Source organism: Labeo rohita, chromosome 16 (genome assembly GCF_022985175.1).
Source record: "Labeo rohita strain BAU-BD-2019 chromosome 16, IGBB_LRoh.1.0, whole genome shotgun sequence".
Lineage (NCBI taxonomy): Eukaryota > Metazoa > Chordata > Actinopteri > Cypriniformes > Cyprinidae > Labeo > Labeo rohita.
In genome coordinates this window covers 30,354,308-30,373,210 of record NC_066884.1, presented here as the reverse complement: position 1 = coordinate 30,373,210, position 18,903 = coordinate 30,354,308, and the positions used below count along the sequence as shown (strand labels likewise).

The following is an 18,903-nucleotide window of genomic DNA, read 5'->3' as shown; positions in this document are numbered from 1 at the left end:
TTAGATCATCAAAATACGAATTCAAAGAGACCAAACACTTCATAGGTGAGTTATACTACACTAGAGATCTATCATAACAAATGCATACAACAGAATACAATGAAAAACACAAAATACAAGGCAGTAATACTATACACAATGATAAGTTATGTGTGATAGGAAGGTCAGGGGTAGGTTTGTCTCTGAATGAATAAAATAAGTAATTTCCTATAGCAGTATGTTTCTGTTTTAGAGAGAATTAAGTAGGGGAAAATTCTCTCTACATACTTGTAGGTTGTAAAGTTTCATAACCATGATAACCATGATAACCAGGGGCCTGGTGGGCCATCGGAGATGTCCCAGCAGCCAGTGTTGTGGATTGAGTGAGGGGGTCTGTGATTATTTATTAATTTAATAAATAATTGATTTAGTAAATTGCCCAAAGGCTACACTGTGTGTGTGTTTGTTGTAAAGAAGGCACTGCGCTGCACTGCGCATGTGTTCAACATCATAACGCATGCATTGTGGTAATATACTCTTGTGAACACGTGTCCACACGTGATGCAGTAGAGACGAAAATGTAGAATAAAGTTGTTGTTTTTGTTTTCTTTACGCACAAAAAGTATTCTCGTAGTTTGTAAAATTACAGTTGAACCACTGATGCCACATGGACTACTTTGTCAATCATCTTGGTACTTTTCTGAGCCTTGAAAGTGGTAGTATCCTTGCTGTCTATGGGAGAGTCAGAGACCTTTCTGAATAAACCTCTCAAAAATATCTATATATCTATAATATTAAGCAAAGACAGGAAAAACAATTTTGATGTGTAGATCAAAAATAATACGACTGGAAAACTGTGTGATTTACTCTTTTTTATTATTTGTTGTGTAGATCACAAATAATATGACTGGGAAAACTGTGTGATTTACTCTTTTTTTTTTCAGCCTACCTTTTGAACAACATTCCATATATCTGCCTACAGTAGTAAAATCACAAACATTTCACCACAAGAATCATGATATGATTTCAGTAATTTACAAATTAATTTATAGTATGTACAAGTAAAACTCACAGTCATAAGAGGTGTAGTATGTACAAGTAAAACTCACAGTAAAAAGAGGTAATTTTCAGAAAGGCTAAGTGATATAGATGTAGTGAAGAGAATGCAAAACATGAGAAAGTATTTCTCCATAAAAGTACACACACACAATGAGAGCCAAACAGAACAGCCAAACTTAGCTAAACCATGATGTAGTATCAAAATTACTTTATCTTTTACTGAGAAACTGTGTTGGGGGTAACACATTACAAGTAACGCGAGTTACGTAATCAGATTACTTTTTTTCAAGTAACTAGTAAAGTAATGCATTAATCTTCAATTTACAAGAAAATATCTGAGTTACTTTTTCAAATAAGTATCGTGAGTTACTTTTTTCCCCATTTATTAACTGAAAGCTCTTCTGTCCCCATGTTGAGAGAAATCGGGAGTAAGATGTTACTTTAGTTCTAGAATAACTGTGAACATGCATTAATTATTTTCTCACTCACAAAAAAACTGATTCAGTATTCCTCAAAATGAATAAAAAACTGTGAAATTCACATTAGAATATGACACAAATCTGCAATAATTAAATGTTAAATAATACAAATATCCTTTATTTTATTAACCAGTGTCTTTGCTGCTGACCTTTAATGATCCAGTTTAACCATACTAATAAAAATTATTCAAGATAAACTTTTGTTATTTTTTTTATTGCTGAAGAGTGTTGAACTTTCTTCTTCTGCATTCAGCTGTACAAACGTGAATTTACTTTTCCTTCAGCCTGAGGCTTTTGGTGTGAAAGGGCTTTTACATTTGCCAAAACAGAACTTTTTATATTAAGAACAAACAAGCAAGTCCAGCCCAGATTTAAAAAGTAATGCAAAAGTAACGTAACACATTACTTTTCATAAAAAGTTACATAATTAGTTACTTTTTTAGGGAGTAATGCAATACTGTATTGCATTACTTTTAAAAGTAACTTTCCCCAACACTGCTGAGACATGAGAAGAACATCAAATATTAGATCAAATAAGCACAGAATCAACTTTGCACTGCTGCACGTGGTCGTGTCAAGGATCAGACAAATTTGCATGTGCATCTTGAAAAGCAAATGTTGTGGAAAGTGCTACACCACGTTTTTGTGCCATCTAGTGGTTTACAGAAAAATAATATCAAGGGTGCCTTTTACCTCGGGGTGCCTTTAGCCTACTCTATATTTTCTTTCACAAAACAAAAATGCCAAGATACACATTAAATGTCTAGAATCAAGATTCAGGCTGAGGAGCAGCTTCCTCTGGTTTTGCTGGGCTAGAGGTCATCTTTAAAGCCGCATCCTCTTTGTGTTCTTTTGCCATATCTTGTGACCTATAAGGAAAAAATGGTTGAATTTGATGAGCATATTTCATAATATTTTAATCTCTTAGACAGACAACACAAGTTATGCAACACTACACACACACACACACATCTATATATGTATATATATAAATATAAAATATGTATTTTCTTAATGATCACTAATATAATTCATGGAAAGATGGCAAAATTTAAATGTATTAAACATATACTTAATAAAAACAAAAAATATATATGCCAGTATTTTCTGTAAAATAATTAAATTACCCAATTTTGTTTAAATGAAGAATTGCAGAAATGAGTACACCCTAGATTTAATTAAGCAGACGTGTAATATACTAGTACTTAATATGTCCTCCATAGCTCTAAATACACGGCTCTGACCCTTCTTGGCATTGAGTGTACAAGTTCATGACAAAACGCCACATCTGTTCTGCCCTGGTCTTTATTGGGGAGTGTTGCTCAACTTGTCTGTACAGAATTCCTCACATCTGCTCAAGAGTATTAAGACTGAGTGAAATTCATGTCTACTGAAGGATTTTCACCTTGGGAGAATGAATATCTTCATTGTCATGTTGAAAAAATGGCCAACAATGCAGGGAATGAGGAGAGGGTAGCATCTTCGGTTTCGAGTTTTTGTATTACATCACACAGTGGTGTGTGAATTCATGACAGCATTGATAAAGTACAGCTCTCTCACACCTTCAGTACTCATAAATCCCTATATAAGATCTTTACTACCACTAAACGTCATTGTGGAAACCTGGCACTTCTCAATGTACTCCTCCTCTAGCAAAACCAGAACATTTTGGATGCTTTTGGATCCGAAATGATCGACTTGATCTCTTGAGACCAGAGTATGTATTCCCACAAGTCTATATTTTGTAAATATGGGCCTTGGAAGAGGTTAAATTAGTTGATTGTGCTTCGGCTACAGTAGGTAATTCTAGTAGTGACAACAACCATGCGTGTGTCGTACTGCAGGCTGTGTCATTGTAACGCCAAGCCAGCAGAGGGAGCCCTCACCCTAGGACTGCCTGCATGCTCCCTCTGCTGCTTCTACTGTTACTTCCTGTTTGACACTATTTAAAGACTGACCATGTGCTCTATACTTTGCGAAGTATTGCCAGTTTCACCTGCCTTACCGAGCGTTTCTATATTTACTCTGTTGGATTACCTGTTGCTACCTTGCTTTGTTTATGGACTCTTGAGTTTACGGATTACCCCTATTGGATTGTTTGCTGTTTCTGGACTGACTTCACGGTATTTGACCCACTGCCTGCTTTATCTCTCTGCTGCTTGGATTACGTTTATGTGTTGTATGCTGTTGGACTGCTTTTCTGGTAATCGACCCTCTGCCTGTTTCCACGTTTATGTGTGCTGTCATTTGTAATAAACTTCTGCAATTGGATTCAAACGCCGCCTCAGCGTCCTCGTTACAGAATACTTCGCCTACCAAGAATCCAGCGGAAACGATCAGCCAACATGAACCCAGCAGTATCTCGTCTCCTCTGCCTTCGTCAAGGGGACAAGGCTATAGAGGAATATGTAGAGGAATTTTGTGGACTGTGTTACCTTGTTGATTTTAATGACGTGGCACTGAAGGACATTTTTCAGGTGGGTTTGAATGATCCCATTCGTTCGTGGCTACCTGGAGGGAAAATTCATTGGTCACTGGAGAGATATATTGATCATGCCCTGCTATTAAGTGGATCCACATTTACTGTGGGGATTGCGGACGAGGGACCCCGCAATCCCGCAGTAACCACCACACCACAACCAGCTCACGTCATATCAAACAAACCAGAGACCCTTCACACCCCAACCTTCAAGTCTGGTATTGTCACCATTGTGCCAGAACCCCCTCAAACCAAGTCTGCTAGCGTCACGTCTGCCAAGTTACAGCCTGTTCACTCCACATCTGCCAGACCACAACCGGTTCACGTCATGCCTGCCAAGCCAAAGCCTGCTCAGGCCACATCCACCAAGCCAAAGCCTGTTCACGTCATGCCTGCCAAGCCAAAGCCTGCTCAAGTCACATACTGGACTCACCCCTCATGGCTGTATGGGCAGCTAAAATGGCAGTTCCCCATGAACCAAGCCAAGTCACAGCTGTGTTCCACGAGCCAAGCCAAGATACAGCTGTTGTTCTCCATGAGTCAAGCAAGGACACAGTTGTTCCCCATGAATCAAGCCAAGTCACAGCTGTTCCCCACGAGTCAAGCCAAGTCACAGCTGTTCCCCACGAGTCAAGCCAAGTCACAGCTGTTCCCCACGAGTCAAGCCAAGTCACAACTGTTCCCCACGAGTCAAGCCAAGTCACAGCTGTGCCCCACGAGTCAAGCCAAGTTACAGCTGTCGTTCCTGAGCCAAGCCATGTCGTTCCTGAGCCAAGCCATGTCGTTCCTGAGCCAAGCCATGTCGTTCCTGAGCCAAGCCATGACGTTCCTGAGCCAAGCCATGTTGTTCCTGAGCCAAGCCATGTTGTTCCTGAGCCAAGCCATGTTGTTCCTGAGTCAAGTTACGTTGCAGCTGTGTTTCCCGAGTCAAGTCAAGTTTCCAAGTCAAGTCAAGTTGCAGCTGCGTCCCCTGAGTCAAGTCAAGTTTCCAAGTCAAGTCAAGTTACAGCTGCGTTTCCTGAGTCAAGTCAAGTTTCCGAGTCCAGTCAGGTCACGGCTGTTGTTCCACAGTCAAGTCAAGCTGCAGCTGTTGTTCCAGCGTCAAGTCACGTTAAAGCTGTGTTTCCTGTGTCAAGTCAGGTCAGAGCTGCTCTTCCGAAGTCCAGTCAAGTTACAGCTATTGCTCCTGAGTCAAGTAAAGCTATAGCTGTAGCCCTCAAGTCAAGCAAAGTCACAGCCGTGGTTCCTGAGTCAAGCAAAGTCACAGTTGATCTTCATTAGCCAAGCCAAGTTACAGCAGATCTTCATGAGCCAAGTCAAGTTGCTGCTGTTATTCCCGAACCAAGTCAAGCCGCAGCTGATCTCCCTGAACCAAGCCACACCACAGTTGATCTCCATGAACCAAGTCAGGTTACTGCTGTTGCTCCTGAGTCAAGTCCGGCCACGGCAGGCCTCCCTGAGTCAAGTCATAAAACTGTTATTCTACCAGAATCTCACCAGGTCCCCTCTGACCTTCTCAAGCCACCTCACGTATCAGCTGACGTCGCAGAGCCCACGCTCCCAAGCCACGCAGAGCCCACGCTCCCAAGCCACGCAGAGCCCACGCTCCCAAGCCACGCAGAGCCCACGCTCCCAAGCCACAAGCCCATATCATCAGCACCCTCAAGGTCAACAGACACCCCATTATCTGCTGTGCTGCCTGTAATGGCCGTAGCCATCTTCAGTGTGTGGGCTGCACACTGTGCTCCAGAGGCCTCGTCTGTCCATGAGTCTGCTCCAGAGGCCTTATCGGTCCACGAGTCTGCTCCCGAGGCCTCGCCTGTCCACGAGTCTGCTCCCGAGGCCTCGCCTGTCCACGAGTCTACGCCAGAGGCCTCTTCTGTCAAAGAGTCTGCGCCAATGCCCCCAGAAGCAGCAGCTCTGGCTGCAGAACCTCCTGAAGGAGCGGCGTTTCCCCAAGGACTCTCTGCCTGTCCTGTCACGGCCAGGAAGGCCATTTATAACTTCCCTGCCACACCTGCCCAAGCATCTGCGCCCATGCCCCCAGAGGTGTCAGCGCAAGCTGTAGATCCTCCTATGGGGGCGGCGTTCCACGATGAACTCTCTACCTGCCATGTCGCAATCAAGAAGACCAAAGAAATCATTCAAGTACACACCGCTCTGCTATGCATGTCATTAGTCCCACTGTGGATATCTCTGCTCCTGTTTGCTCTGCCTGTTCTGCCTGCCCTGCAATGGCTCCCTGTTATGCCTGCTCTGCCTGCCTCGCCATGGCTCCCTGTTATGCCTGCTCTGCCTGCCTCGCCATGGCTTCCTGTTCTGCCTGCTCTGCCTGTTGCGCCACGGCTTCCTGTTCTGCCTGCTCTGCCTGCCCCACCATGGTCCCCTACTCTGCCATTGCTCCACGGCCCAGGCCCTCCAGTACTTCACGGTCTGCTACTGCTCCACGGCCCAGGTCCTCCAAGGTTCCACTGTCTGCCACAGCTCCACGGCCCAGGCCCTCCAGTACTTCACAGTCTGCTACTGCTCCACGGCCCAGGTCCTCCAAGGTTCCACTGTCTGTCACAGCTCCATGGCCCTGGTCCTCCAAGGTTCCACTGTCTGCCACAGCTCCACAGTCCAGGTCCTCCAGTGCTTCACTGTCTGTCCCTGCTCCACGATCCAGGCCCACCTGCTCTACATGGACCTGGCCCTCCGTCCCACCCCCTGTTTTGCCTCTGTTCCCCCACCCACCTGGACTGTTGTTTTGAGCGCCAGGAGTCACTCCTAGGGGGGGGGATTCTGTAACGCCAAGCCAGCAGAGGGAGCCCTCACCCTAGGACTGCCTGCATGCTCCCTCTGCTGCTTCTACTGTTACTTCCTGTTTGACACTATTTAAAGACTGACCATGTGCTCTATACTTTGCGAAGTATTGCCAGTTTCACCTGCCTTACCGAGCGTTTCTATATTTACTCTGTTGGATTACCTGTTGCTACCTTGCTTTGTTTATGGACTCTTGAGTTTACGGATTACCCCTATTGGATTGTTTGCTGTTTCTGGACTGACTTCACGGTATTTGACCCACTGCCTGCTTTATCTCTCTGCTGCTTGGATTACGTTTATGTGTTGTATGCTGTTGGACTGCTTTTCTGGTAATCGACCCTCTGCCTGTTTCCACGTTTATGTGTGCTGTCATTTGTAATAAACTTCCGCAATTGGATTCAAACGCCGCCTCAGCGTCCTCGTTACAGTCATACTCTGTGAGATAAAGTGTCACTCTTCTCATAGCTTTTGCCGGCTCTGGGACACTTGCATGGTATTTCTCCTGCTCTTTTTCTAGCAAAAATTCACTCAACACAAAATAAAAACTAAAAGTGAAGGCCTGATTATTTCAAAAGCTGAGTCACAAGTCCATTGTTTTTGACTGTTGTCATTACATCTGCTATATTTTCAAACTTAAAACAATAATTTGGTATTCCTCTTGTGCCATTGTCCTCTTTTATGCTAAGAAATAAATCTCTTGACAGTTCTTTCCCAAGTGGTTCCTGTCACACCCCTGTGGACTGTTTCTTTGGTTTTTCCCCTGTGTATGCCCTTATTTGGTCCTTCCTGTTCCGTTTTCAATTATGACATCATTGTTTAATCATTCACACCTGTCCTCATCTGATTAGCCTGGTTATTTAAGTTTGGTTCTGTTCCCTGTTTGTTGGTTGGTTCTTGAGTTCACTGTCACTCCATGTCTTATAGTCATTCTAAGCCTGTTTCGTTTCGTTGTGTTACATGTGGATTCCCTGCTGTTCCTGTTCGTTCCTGTTCCTATGTTTGGATTATATAATAAACTCTATATTCCTGATCTCCTCGTCCCAACTCCTCATTCACGCACACAATGCCTGTGACAGTTCCACTGGGCTATATTACACTTTTAATTGTCAGGAAATTACTTGTCTTTAAAAGTTTTGGTTCAATATACTTGCATGTTGGTCAAAAATTGCCTTAAACCTACACTATTTTTTTCTTATCACTTTGATAAGAAAATCTTATTTTCCTGAATAATTTTGACATTCTTCTTTGATAACTGATCAAGCAGGTATGTTGGAACATTGTATCTCCAACGAACCCTAACATGTCTTCTAAGTAAAGAGTAATTGCTGAATTTAAGTTTTAGAGGGGGTGTACTCATTTATGCTGTGAACTGTAATGCTTGGAACCATTATGATTTTTATCTTTTTTTAATTCTCTTATAGTCACCAAGGCTGCATTATGTGCTCAACGGTAAAAAAAAAAATGCTAATACCATGAAACAGTATTACAATTTAAAATAAATTAAGTTTTCTATATTAATATATTTTGTAATGTGACTTATTCCTGTGATGCAAAGGTGAAGTTTCACATCACTACTCCAGTCATTAATGTCACATGATCCTTTAGAAATCATTCTAATATGCTGATTTGCTGCTCATGTTAAAAACAGTTGTGCTACTTAATATTTATGCAAAAACCATTATATACTACCATTCATATTTTGGAGCATATGTGTGCTTTTGTGTGTGTGTGTGTTTAATAGAAAGTAATGCTTTTATTCAGCTAATATGCATTCAATTGATTAAGAGTGTTAGTAAATAAATGTCATTCTTTTGAGCTTTCTATTGATCAAATATTCCTGAAAACAAATGTTTCCACAAACTATTAAGCAGCAAAAACTGTTTTTAACATACTAATAAGAACCATTTTTAATAACTGAGAATCAAAGCGAAACGTACTGCTAGCAACTCAAGGCAGTTGATGTGCCACTGCAGCTGGGGGCCCATCCAACCCCCAGGCACTGCCTGCCCAGTGAGTGCTACATTGCCACACCTATCTCGGGATTCAGCTGTGAAGCCCGTGCTGAAGCGGTCTCATATGAAGCAGCCCCAGCAGTGTGACTGCAGCTGTCATCAGTGTTAATTTTGTTGAAAAATAATTTTTGTCAACAACATTTTTTTCACCGACGAACACAAGATGCTAACAAAATAAGACTCATTTTGAATGACAACTGTGACAAAAATATTTCAACATTTTCGTCAATTAATACAAATGTGATGAAAAGGTTAGGGAGGGGCGATGTGTAAAGAGATTAATTCAGAACAAATCTGCTGCATGGTTTGGAGGTTAGATGTGTAAATTTGAGTTGCAACATAGCCTATTAATCTATCCGGCGAGACATAAACTGGCATACACTTGCTACACGTCTCCTAAAATGTTAAAAAATGTCAATATCTGGAAGTAAGAAAAGAGAAGACATATGGATAAATTAAACAACGCAAAATTTGGTCCAGTTTTCTGAGCGCACACACCAAAGCATGCACACACAGAAAGCATGAGTGAAAAACACACAAAACTGTCAAATTGTCAGTTTTGACAAGTATTCACATAAACATACTCGGTTACATCTTAAGTGAACGTAAACAGTTCGGAAAATATTGGCAGCAGCCTAATTCAGTTGCTATTGTCTGTGGCCTATATCCTGGTCTACACAGAAACTCTCAAGGAGCATATCCAGCAGGTGAGGGCACTTCTCATGCGCTTAACTGAACATCGGCCTTATGCCAAAGCAGAGAAGTTCGAGTTTCATCTTACATCCATCTCTTTCCTTGGCTACGTGATGAAGTCGTGAGGGTGTGGCTATGGATGAGAGCGAAGTCAGCTCAGACTTGAACTGGCCACTACCCATTACAATCAAGGATCTGTAATGCTTCTTGGAGTTCGCTAACTTCAATCGCAGATTTATCAGAGACTTCAGTTCAGTGGCTGCCCCACTCACCAATATGATAAAGAAAGGTTCAAGTCATTTTCACTGGTTGCCCATCGCTCAAAAGACTCAAACAATGATTCACCACCGCTCTCATCTTGCACCACCCTAATCCCAATTTACCATTTATAGTCGAGGTTGAGGCCTCCAGTGTTGGAGTTGGGGCTGTGCTGTCACTACGGGGCTCTCCAGCTAAAATGTACCCATGCGCCTACTACTCAAGCAAACTAAACTCTGCAGAGAGAAATTATGATGTCGGTGACAGAAAACTCTTGGCCATGAAAGCTGCAACCGAGGAGTGGGTGTCACTGGTTGGAGGTGGCAAAGCATCCATTCACCCTTTTAACTGATCTTCGGAATCTGGAATACTTGAAGACTGCCAAACAACTCAATCCAAGTTCAATTCAATTCAGTGGGACAATTATTACCGAAATTGAGCAGGCCAACGCGGAGCTAGAAGTTCCACCAGAGTGCCCCCAAGACAAGCTATTTGTTCCTGAGACTCTTCGAGAGAGAACTATGACAAAGGTTCATACCTCATTCAGTTTATGCCATCCAGGTATCAATGCCACCATTCAGCTTCTCCAGAACCAGTTCTGGTGGCCATCTTTGAGAAACCAGATCCCTGTGTTTGTTTTAACTGATCCTGTGACTGTGCCAGTATGAGCCAGTCATTGATATATTTAAAGGGGTCATTGGATGCCCATTTTCCACAAGTTGATATGATTCTTTAGGGTCTTAATGAAAAGTCTACAATATACTTTGGTTACAAATTCTCAATGGTAAATGAGCTCTGCAAAAATCAACTCATTCTGATGGATTGTTCCTTTAAACGCAAATGAGCTCTGCTCACCCTGCCCCTCTCTTCTTTCTGTGGAGTGATGAGCTGTGCTCTAGAAGATTGTTTACTTTAGCCGCTTTTAGCCCATTTAGCTGCATAACTTGCACATTATTAGTAAAGGTGATTGCAGACATTCATAAAAAAAAAAACTTATACTAATTTCTGCTGTAGGTGAAGTTGGATCACGAATGATTTGCGCAAACATAGATGCATTTATGTAGATCGGGAGGTGCATTCCCTTCACAAACAAACGTAATCCACTGCATGTTCAGCGGCTCAGGAGTGAATGATGACCACTATGTTTATTATTACATCCAACAACCTCAATCGGAGATATTCTTGTCTAACTTACATCCTTGTTCCGGCATCGAAACAATGGAGGTTGGACTGTCACAGCTGATTTAGGGCAGGTAAGATGCTCATGTCAATCAACTATTGTGGGTGCGGTGCCACACACCGACAGGCATCTGAGAATGGCTCAATTTGAAAAAGGGGATATTATTTTTGATTGATTAAAAACCACTGCATGGATTTTTATCATTACAGGGTAGATGTGTACATATACTGCCAACACACAAGTTCAAACAACATGTAAAAGTGAACTTTGCATCTGATGACTAAACACCATGTTCTTTCATAGGAACAAGGGCTGCCTCCAAGCTGCTAAATATATTCAGTCAACACAGACTTGTCGCTGCTGTAGGTTTGTTACTCTGAATTTACTCTGCATCACTTAATGAATAGGTCTATTTTGATATCAGCTTGTCAGATAGTTAATTCCATCCATTTGCCACAATATTTATCACTGTCAATCATAGCAATGACTCATGGAACAATGTAGCTGATTCACTCGTGTTTGTCATTCCTGAAACAGTATACTTGGACAAACTTTTTAAGTGGATTATGTGATAACTTTTTTCTTGTTATAATGGGAAGATGATTTGTGCATGATGTGTCGCTATGATGTGTCAGAAATAATATGATACGTGTAGATTATTTAGTTATTTATTATTGCATTTTACATATTACTCTCATAGCTCTATATTTCTTCGCGGCCCGGCGAAACATACCAATTTGAAAATCTAACGGATTGTGTAGTTGAGATAAAAAAACTGGATGAAAAGTAATTTCTTACTGCTACATTTTGAAAAAACAGAGGTGTTAATTATTTGACCTAAAACCTCCACGTGTAATAACCTAAAACACTCTCTAATACTTGATGGCTGTTCTGTCAATTTTTTGTCATCAGTTAGGAACCTAGGTGTGCTATTTGATATCTTTCCTTCAAAAATCACATCTCTAGCATTTGCAAAACTGCATTTTTCCATCTCAAAAATATATCTAAATTACGACCTATGCTCTCAATGTCAAATGCCTAAGTGTTAATTCTTGCATTTATGACCTCAAGGTTAGATTATTGTAATGCTTTACAGGGTGGTTGTTCTGCACGCTTAATAAACAAACTCCAGCTGGTCCAAAATGCAGCAGCTACAGTTCTTACTAGAACCAGAAAGTATGACCATATTAGCCCGGTTCTGTCAACACTGCACTGGCTCCCTATTAAACATCGTATAGATTTTAAAATCTTGCTAATTACTTATAAAGCCCTAATGGTTTAGCCCCTCAGTACCTGAGTGAGCTCTTATCACATTATAGTCCCTCATGTCCGCTGCGTTCTCAAAACTTTGGCAATTTGATAATACCTAGAATATTTAAATCAACCGTGGGCGGCAGATAATTTTCTTATTTAGCGCCCAATCTCTGGAACGATCTACCCAACACTGTTCGGGATGCAGACACACTCTGTCAGTTTAAATCTAGATTAAAGACCCATCTCTTTAACCTGGCTTACACATAACATATTAACATATTTATATAATTTAACTCCATTAAAGGATTGTTAGGGTGCATTAATTAGGTCAACCAGGAACACTTCCCATAACACCCGGTGTACTTGGTGCATCGTAAGAAGAATGGCATCTATGTTAATATTAGTCTGTTTCTTTCTTATTCCGAGGTCACCCTAACCACCAGATCCAGTCCGTATTCAGATCAGATGGTGGATCAGCACCTAGAGACGACCTCTACAGCCCTGAATGTCAGCGGAGACCACATCAACTAAATGAGCCCCAGAGACGGATCCCCAGTGAAGACCTTGTCACCTAGGCGGCCACTGGCACAAGACCACAGGAACCAGATGAGTCCTCTGCGTCTGGCCAGAGGAGAACTGCCCCCCCGACTGAGCCTGGTTTCTCCCAAGGTTTTTTTCTCCATTCTACCACCGATGGAGTTTTGGTTCCTTGCCGCTGTCGCCTCTGGCTTGCTTAGTTGGGGACACATATTTTTCAAACAATATCATTTACTATTTGAACTGAACTAGACGATGACATCATTGAATCCAATGATGAACTGCCTTACCTGAAAATTGAGTGTTTACTGTTGCCCTTTTGCATTATTGATGCGCTATTTCCTATTTAATACTGTACAGCTGCTTTGTCACAATTCTGTATTGTTAAAAGCGGTATATAAATAAAGGTGACTTGACTTGACAAGCAAAGATACACAGAGTCAAATGCATTTATATTTAGACTTTAGTTGATTGACCCTCGCCTGTTTACCGATTACTCTTTTGTCTTGCTTTTACATACCTGTTTGCTGATATCTGACCCTGCCTGAGTTTTGAACATGTCTTGTCACAATAAAGTTATGCAGATGGATCCCCCGCTTCCCACTCCGTTACAGAATACTCGGCCACAAAAGGATCCAGCAGCTTTTCGATTGAACATTGTACAGGTATGGACACAACAAAGACATTATTCAGACTTAAGCAGGGCCCGCGATCACTGGGGCAACAGGTTTGCGAGTTTCTGGCCATCGCAAATTATTCAGAACTCCTGGACTATCTTTTGATTGAGATCTTTTGCGACGGTGTTGAACATTTAAAGGCGAGACTTAGACGCGAGGGTCCGCATTCATCTCTCGCTCAGTTTATGGACTATGCTTTACTGTATGTGGGCTCGTCTTTCACTGTGGGTGTTACGTTTGAGCACAATCAGGCAACAGGCAGCGGGTCCAAACACAGTTTAAGATCCTTTAATGATAATCCACAAAGATATATCCAAAATACATGATAGAACCAAGCAGGTGTCACAAGAATCACAGGAGGTAACATTTATCAACAACTCACCACAGACAATGGCAGACTAGGGCTTAATATACACACACGATCAAACAAGAAATGGAACACAGCAGAACCAGGTATACACTAATAAAAAACACAGCATGATGGGAAATGGAGTCCATGACCAAAACAACAGGCAGAAACAAAACCACACAGGAACACCCTCTAGTTGCCTCACTGTGGTGCAGACAACCGGGTGTAACATAGCCCCCCCCTAAGGGCGGATTCCAGATGCCCTACAATATCAAAGTCCAGGAGGGCGGTGGTACAGAGGCAGATATGGGGGAGAGAAGAAGGGCCAGGACCATGGAGAGGCACGGGAGGCAGAGGTGGAACAGAGGGTGAAGGCCCCAGATGAGTCCACAGAGCAGAGGGTTGAGACCAAATCAGTATCAGAGAGGAGGTTGACAGATCTAAAGGCAGAGGCCATGGAGTAATCAGCAAATCAGAGGGCAGGAACCAGAGTAAAGCCTTGGGCAGAGCTGATTGAACTAAAGGCGGTGGCCATGGTGGAATCAGCAGAGCAGAAGGCAGAGACCAGAGAAAGGCCAGAGGTGGAATTGATTGGTCTGAAGGTGGTGGCCATGGTGGAGTTAGCGGAGTAGAGGGCAGAGACCAGAGTAAGCCCAAATGTGGAGCTGATGGCCATGGTGGAGTTAGCGGAGCAGAGGGCAGAGACCAGAGTAAGACCAGAGGTGGAGCTGATTGGACTGAAGGTGGTGGCCATGGTGGAGTCAGCGAAGCAGAAGGCAGAGACCAGATTGAGGCCAAAGGTAGAGTTAATAGAGCTGAAGGCGGTGGTCGTGATGGAATTAACAGAGCAGAAGAGACAAATGACGATCTGAACGAAGCTGGTGGAGCACATGGTGGCTTAAGTAGATCCGGCTGGGTCGGCAGCCAGTCTAGATTGGATTCGGTGACTGGACTCATTTCAGAAACAGAGCCTTGGCCTGAACTTGACTCAGGTCCAGAGACTTGAACTGGACTTGGCACAGGAACAAACTCTTGGACTGGACTTGGCTCAGGAACAGAAAGTTGAACTGGACTTGGCACAGGAACAAACACTTGGACTGGACTTGGCTCAGGAAAGGATTCTCGGACTGGAATTGGCTCCGGAAAGAATTCTTAGACTGGATTTGGCTTTGGACCAGAAACTTGAACTGGACTTGGCTCCGGAGTGAGAATGCAATGTACTGCCCAGACACACAACATAGCCACTGCCATAACTGGAAGCACTGCCGACAGAGGAACCACCTCTATAAACTCCTCCACTGACGGCTTTAGAATGCCAGCTGCTCTCACCGACCTTAATGGTGGGTCTGCTAAACTGGAAGCTAGCCCCAAACGCCCAGAGAAAGCCTTATAGTCTCCAAATGCAACACTCCTGATGACAGTGAACTCTGGTTTGGTGTCCATAACAACTGGGAACTCTTGAGTGTCGTCCATGGTGGCTGAAGACCTTGGTGTGACTTTCATAATGGCTAGAGGCTCTGGCATGGCAGACCAGACAGGTGAAGCAGCAACTCTGGCCGATGAGGTGGCAGGTGAAAAAGCAGCTCTGGCAGGTGGTGACTTGGGCTGTGGCCTGATGGCCATCTTAGGAACGGACTCTGGCTGAAGCATGGCGGCCATCTTGAGTGCTGACTCTGACTGGAACATGGCAGCCGTCTTGGGAGTTGACTCTGGCTGTAACATAGTGGCCATCTTAAATGCTGACTCTGACTGGAACATGGCAGCAAATTTAGAAGTTGGCTCTGGCTGTGGCATGGGAGTGGTGACAAACACTGGACTTGCAATCATCAGTGTGTGGCATGATGGCAATCCTGACTGGCCGGACTCCATGGCCATTGGAGCCCACGGCCTACTGCCTCCCACCAAAAAATGTTTAGGGGACTCTTCATCATCCACTTCCCCCACAGTGAATTCGGAGCCACAACACTGTAAAACAAAGTCAATATATTGTGCCAGGGTCCAGCCTGGATCCTCATCAGGCAAGTTAAGACTGATATCCAGGTCAAGCCCACTCCAAAAACGGTCCTTCAGCATCACATCATCACCAGATACAAGATGGCAATGCAAAAGAAACTCCTCCACATAAGCCTCAATATTACGTCCTCTTTGATAAATGGAACAGAGTTTCTTTAAAGGGTCACAATAAGTACCTTGTCGTGGGCGCATGATGGAAACTGCTGGATCCCTTGTTGCGGTGAGTTGTTCTGTTACGTTTGAGCACAATCAGGCAACAGGCAGCGGGTCCAAACGCAGTTTAAGATCCTTTAATGATAATCCACAAAGATATATCCAAAATACATGATAGAACCAAGCAGGTGTCACAAGAATCACAGGAGGTAACATTTATCAACAACTCACCACAGACAATGGCAGACTGGGGCTTAATATACACACACGATCAAACAAGAAATGGAACACAGCTGAACCAGGTATACTCTAATAAAAAACACAGCATGATGGGAAATGGAGTCCATGACCAAAACAACAGGCAGAAACAAAACCACACAGGAACACCCTCTAGTTGCCTCACTGTGGTGCAGACAACCGGGTGTGACAGTGGGTGTCGCGAGTGAGGAACGTAACATCCTGGCTGGGACGGCTGCAAAGTTTAGTCTACCACAAGCTCCAGGACATTCAAGTTTGCTGATCGCTACTGCAGTGTGTGAAACCGCTCGTGAAATGGCGGCCGCACCACAGCACGCTCTCATAATGGCGGCGACAGTGACGGCCATTCCTGAGTCATGTAACGTTACAGCTGTGATTCCTGAGTCAAGTTACAGCTGATGTTCCTGAGTCAAGTAAAGTCAAAGCTGTTGTTCCTGTGTCAAGTCAAGTTACAGCTGTGTTTCCTGAGTCAACTCAAGTTACAGCTGTTGTTCTTGAGTCAATCAGTCACAGCTGTTGTTCCTGAGTCAAGCAAAGTCAAAGCTAGTTTTTACGAGCCAAGTCACAGCTGATCTTCACGAGTCACGTCAAGCCATAGCTGATCTTCATGAGCCACGCCATGTTTCATCTGACCTCTCAGAGCCTCGTCACATCTTGTCTGACCTCTCAGAGCCTCGTCATGTCTTGTCTGACTTCTCAGAGCCTCGTCACATCTCGTCAGACCTCTCAGAACCTCGTCACATCTTGTCAGACCTCCCAGAGCCTCATCACATCTCGTCTGACCGTCCAGAGCCTCGTCACGTCTCATCTGACTGTCCAGAGCCTCGTCACGTCTCGTCTGACTGTCCAGAGCCTTGTCACGTCTCGTCTGACTGTCCAGAGCCTCAAACTATCATGATGGCCAGTGTTATGGACCCACCACTGATGTCAGTGCGGGCTGCAGGCATCCCTGTGACATCAGCGCCTTCGAGCCCAACCATTTTAAAGATCCTGCCACCTGCTGCTGCTCTTCCCCTAATGGTGGTCGCCATTTGGTGCGTGTGGGCTGCACACTCTGCTCCAGAGACCTTGTCTGTCCACGAGTCTGCTCCAGAGGCCTTGTCTGTCCACAAGTCTGTGTCAGTGCGCCCGGAGGTGGCAGCTCCTGTTGCAGAACCTCCTAAGGGGGGCGTCCACTTACAAACTCTTAGCCTGTTCTGTCATGACGTTCCCCATCATCCATTGCGCTGATCACCTGCATCCACTCAGAGACTCTATATAAGCCTTGGACTTCCTCTTGCATTTCGCAGAGTATTGTATTGTGTTTACATTCGTACGGAGCCTCTCCCTAGTTACCTGTGTTCTGTCTAGTTCTCTGAGTTTTGGTATACTCGCCTGGTTATCTCGTTTTGTCTGTTTCGCTGCCTGCCCCTTGGATCTCTCGCCTGTCTTATCAGATTACCCCTTTTTGCCTAGCCCCTTGGATTACATTTGCCACTGATCGACCCTCGACTGTTTACCGATTACTCTTTTGTCTTGCTCTTACATACCTGTTTGCCGATGTCTGACCTTGCCTGTTTTTTGACCATGTCTCGTCACAATAAAGTTATGCAGATGGATCCGCCCGCTACCCATCTACCTCATTCCGTTACATTGACCAACTGAAGGGAACTAAGCAGCAAATCAGCATATAAGAATGCTATGTAATTTTGAATTTTGCAAAAAATCTATTTTTTTGAACTCGTCCGAGACAGTTTGTTTAATTTTACCAAAACTGGCTCAGATCATCTTCAGAGCATTCTGGCAAAAAGTTATCAAAAGTTTTTTTTTTTTTTTTTTTTTTAGTTCTACAAATTTAACAAAGTTTGTGCAAAAATGAACATAAGGCTATATCTCCGCAAAGTTTTAGCGGATTTAGACCAAACTTGGTACGTATTATACCAAGCATGACTTGAGGGCACATGAGTAGTTTTGCCACAATGCCACCTACTTGTCAAAATAAATAAATAAATAAATAAATAAACATTTCCGCTTATAAATTCTGAGCTGATTAGATTTGGAACCGCATACTGAATTGAATGGTATCTAATTTTCCTACATCTGCCCCATCCCTAATAAAGCACACCAGAACCAGCTAATCAAGGTGTTTAATTACAGACATGTGTGTTGAAGCAGAGTTGGAATTTAAATCTGCAAGAAAGTAGCTCTCCAGAAGCAGGGATGGAGACCCCTAGGGTTGTAAACCCTGGAGAGAAAACAGTATATGCTGGTAGGTATGTTTTAAGCTGGTCCTTTGCTGGTTTATGCTGGTCATGTTGCTGGTCAAGGACCAGTATAAACCAGCATAGGACCATCTTAAACCAGCAAAGGATCAGCATAAACCAGCAAAGGACCAGCTTAAACCAGCATCAAAACATACCTAACCAGCATCCCAGCATCAAAACATACCTACCAGCATATGCTGTGTTTTATCACCAGGGCTGAGTAATTAAAGATAGCTCCTTAGCTCTTCATTTAGCCAGTGTTGTGCTTGGCCGCCCCTTGATTGCTGTTTTCGAAATATAAATGTTTTACTGGATTTTTTTTTTTTTTTTTGGCAGACTTGGTAAGCATAAGAGACCTTGGCTGACCAAGGCTCAATACTATCTCAATAATAGTTTAGAATAGTTCAATAAAATTCAGACATTAAGTATGGTCTAATGCCCAAAAACATTGTATATTATGAATGTAATCTAATCATTA

General features: G+C 43.4%; 1 protein-coding gene across 3 annotated transcripts in view; it reads right to left on the bottom strand.

Annotated features, from left to right (window-relative positions):
• Positions 1–827: 827 nt before the first annotated feature.
• The window catches only part of ca14 (carbonic anhydrase XIV), a 95,171-nt gene continuing 77,095 nt past the window's right edge, over positions 828–18,903 (bottom strand). For 2 of the 3 annotated variants that reach the window (XM_051132420.1, XM_051132421.1), the window contains one exon: positions 877–2,386. In XM_051132420.1, the coding sequence (XP_050988377.1) occupies positions 2,287–2,386 (100 nt within the window). In that variant the 3' untranslated portion in view covers positions 877–2,286. Of the gene's footprint in view, positions 848–876; positions 2,387–18,903 lie in introns of those variants that run through there. The other variant, XR_007829475.1, reaches the window with a different exon arrangement.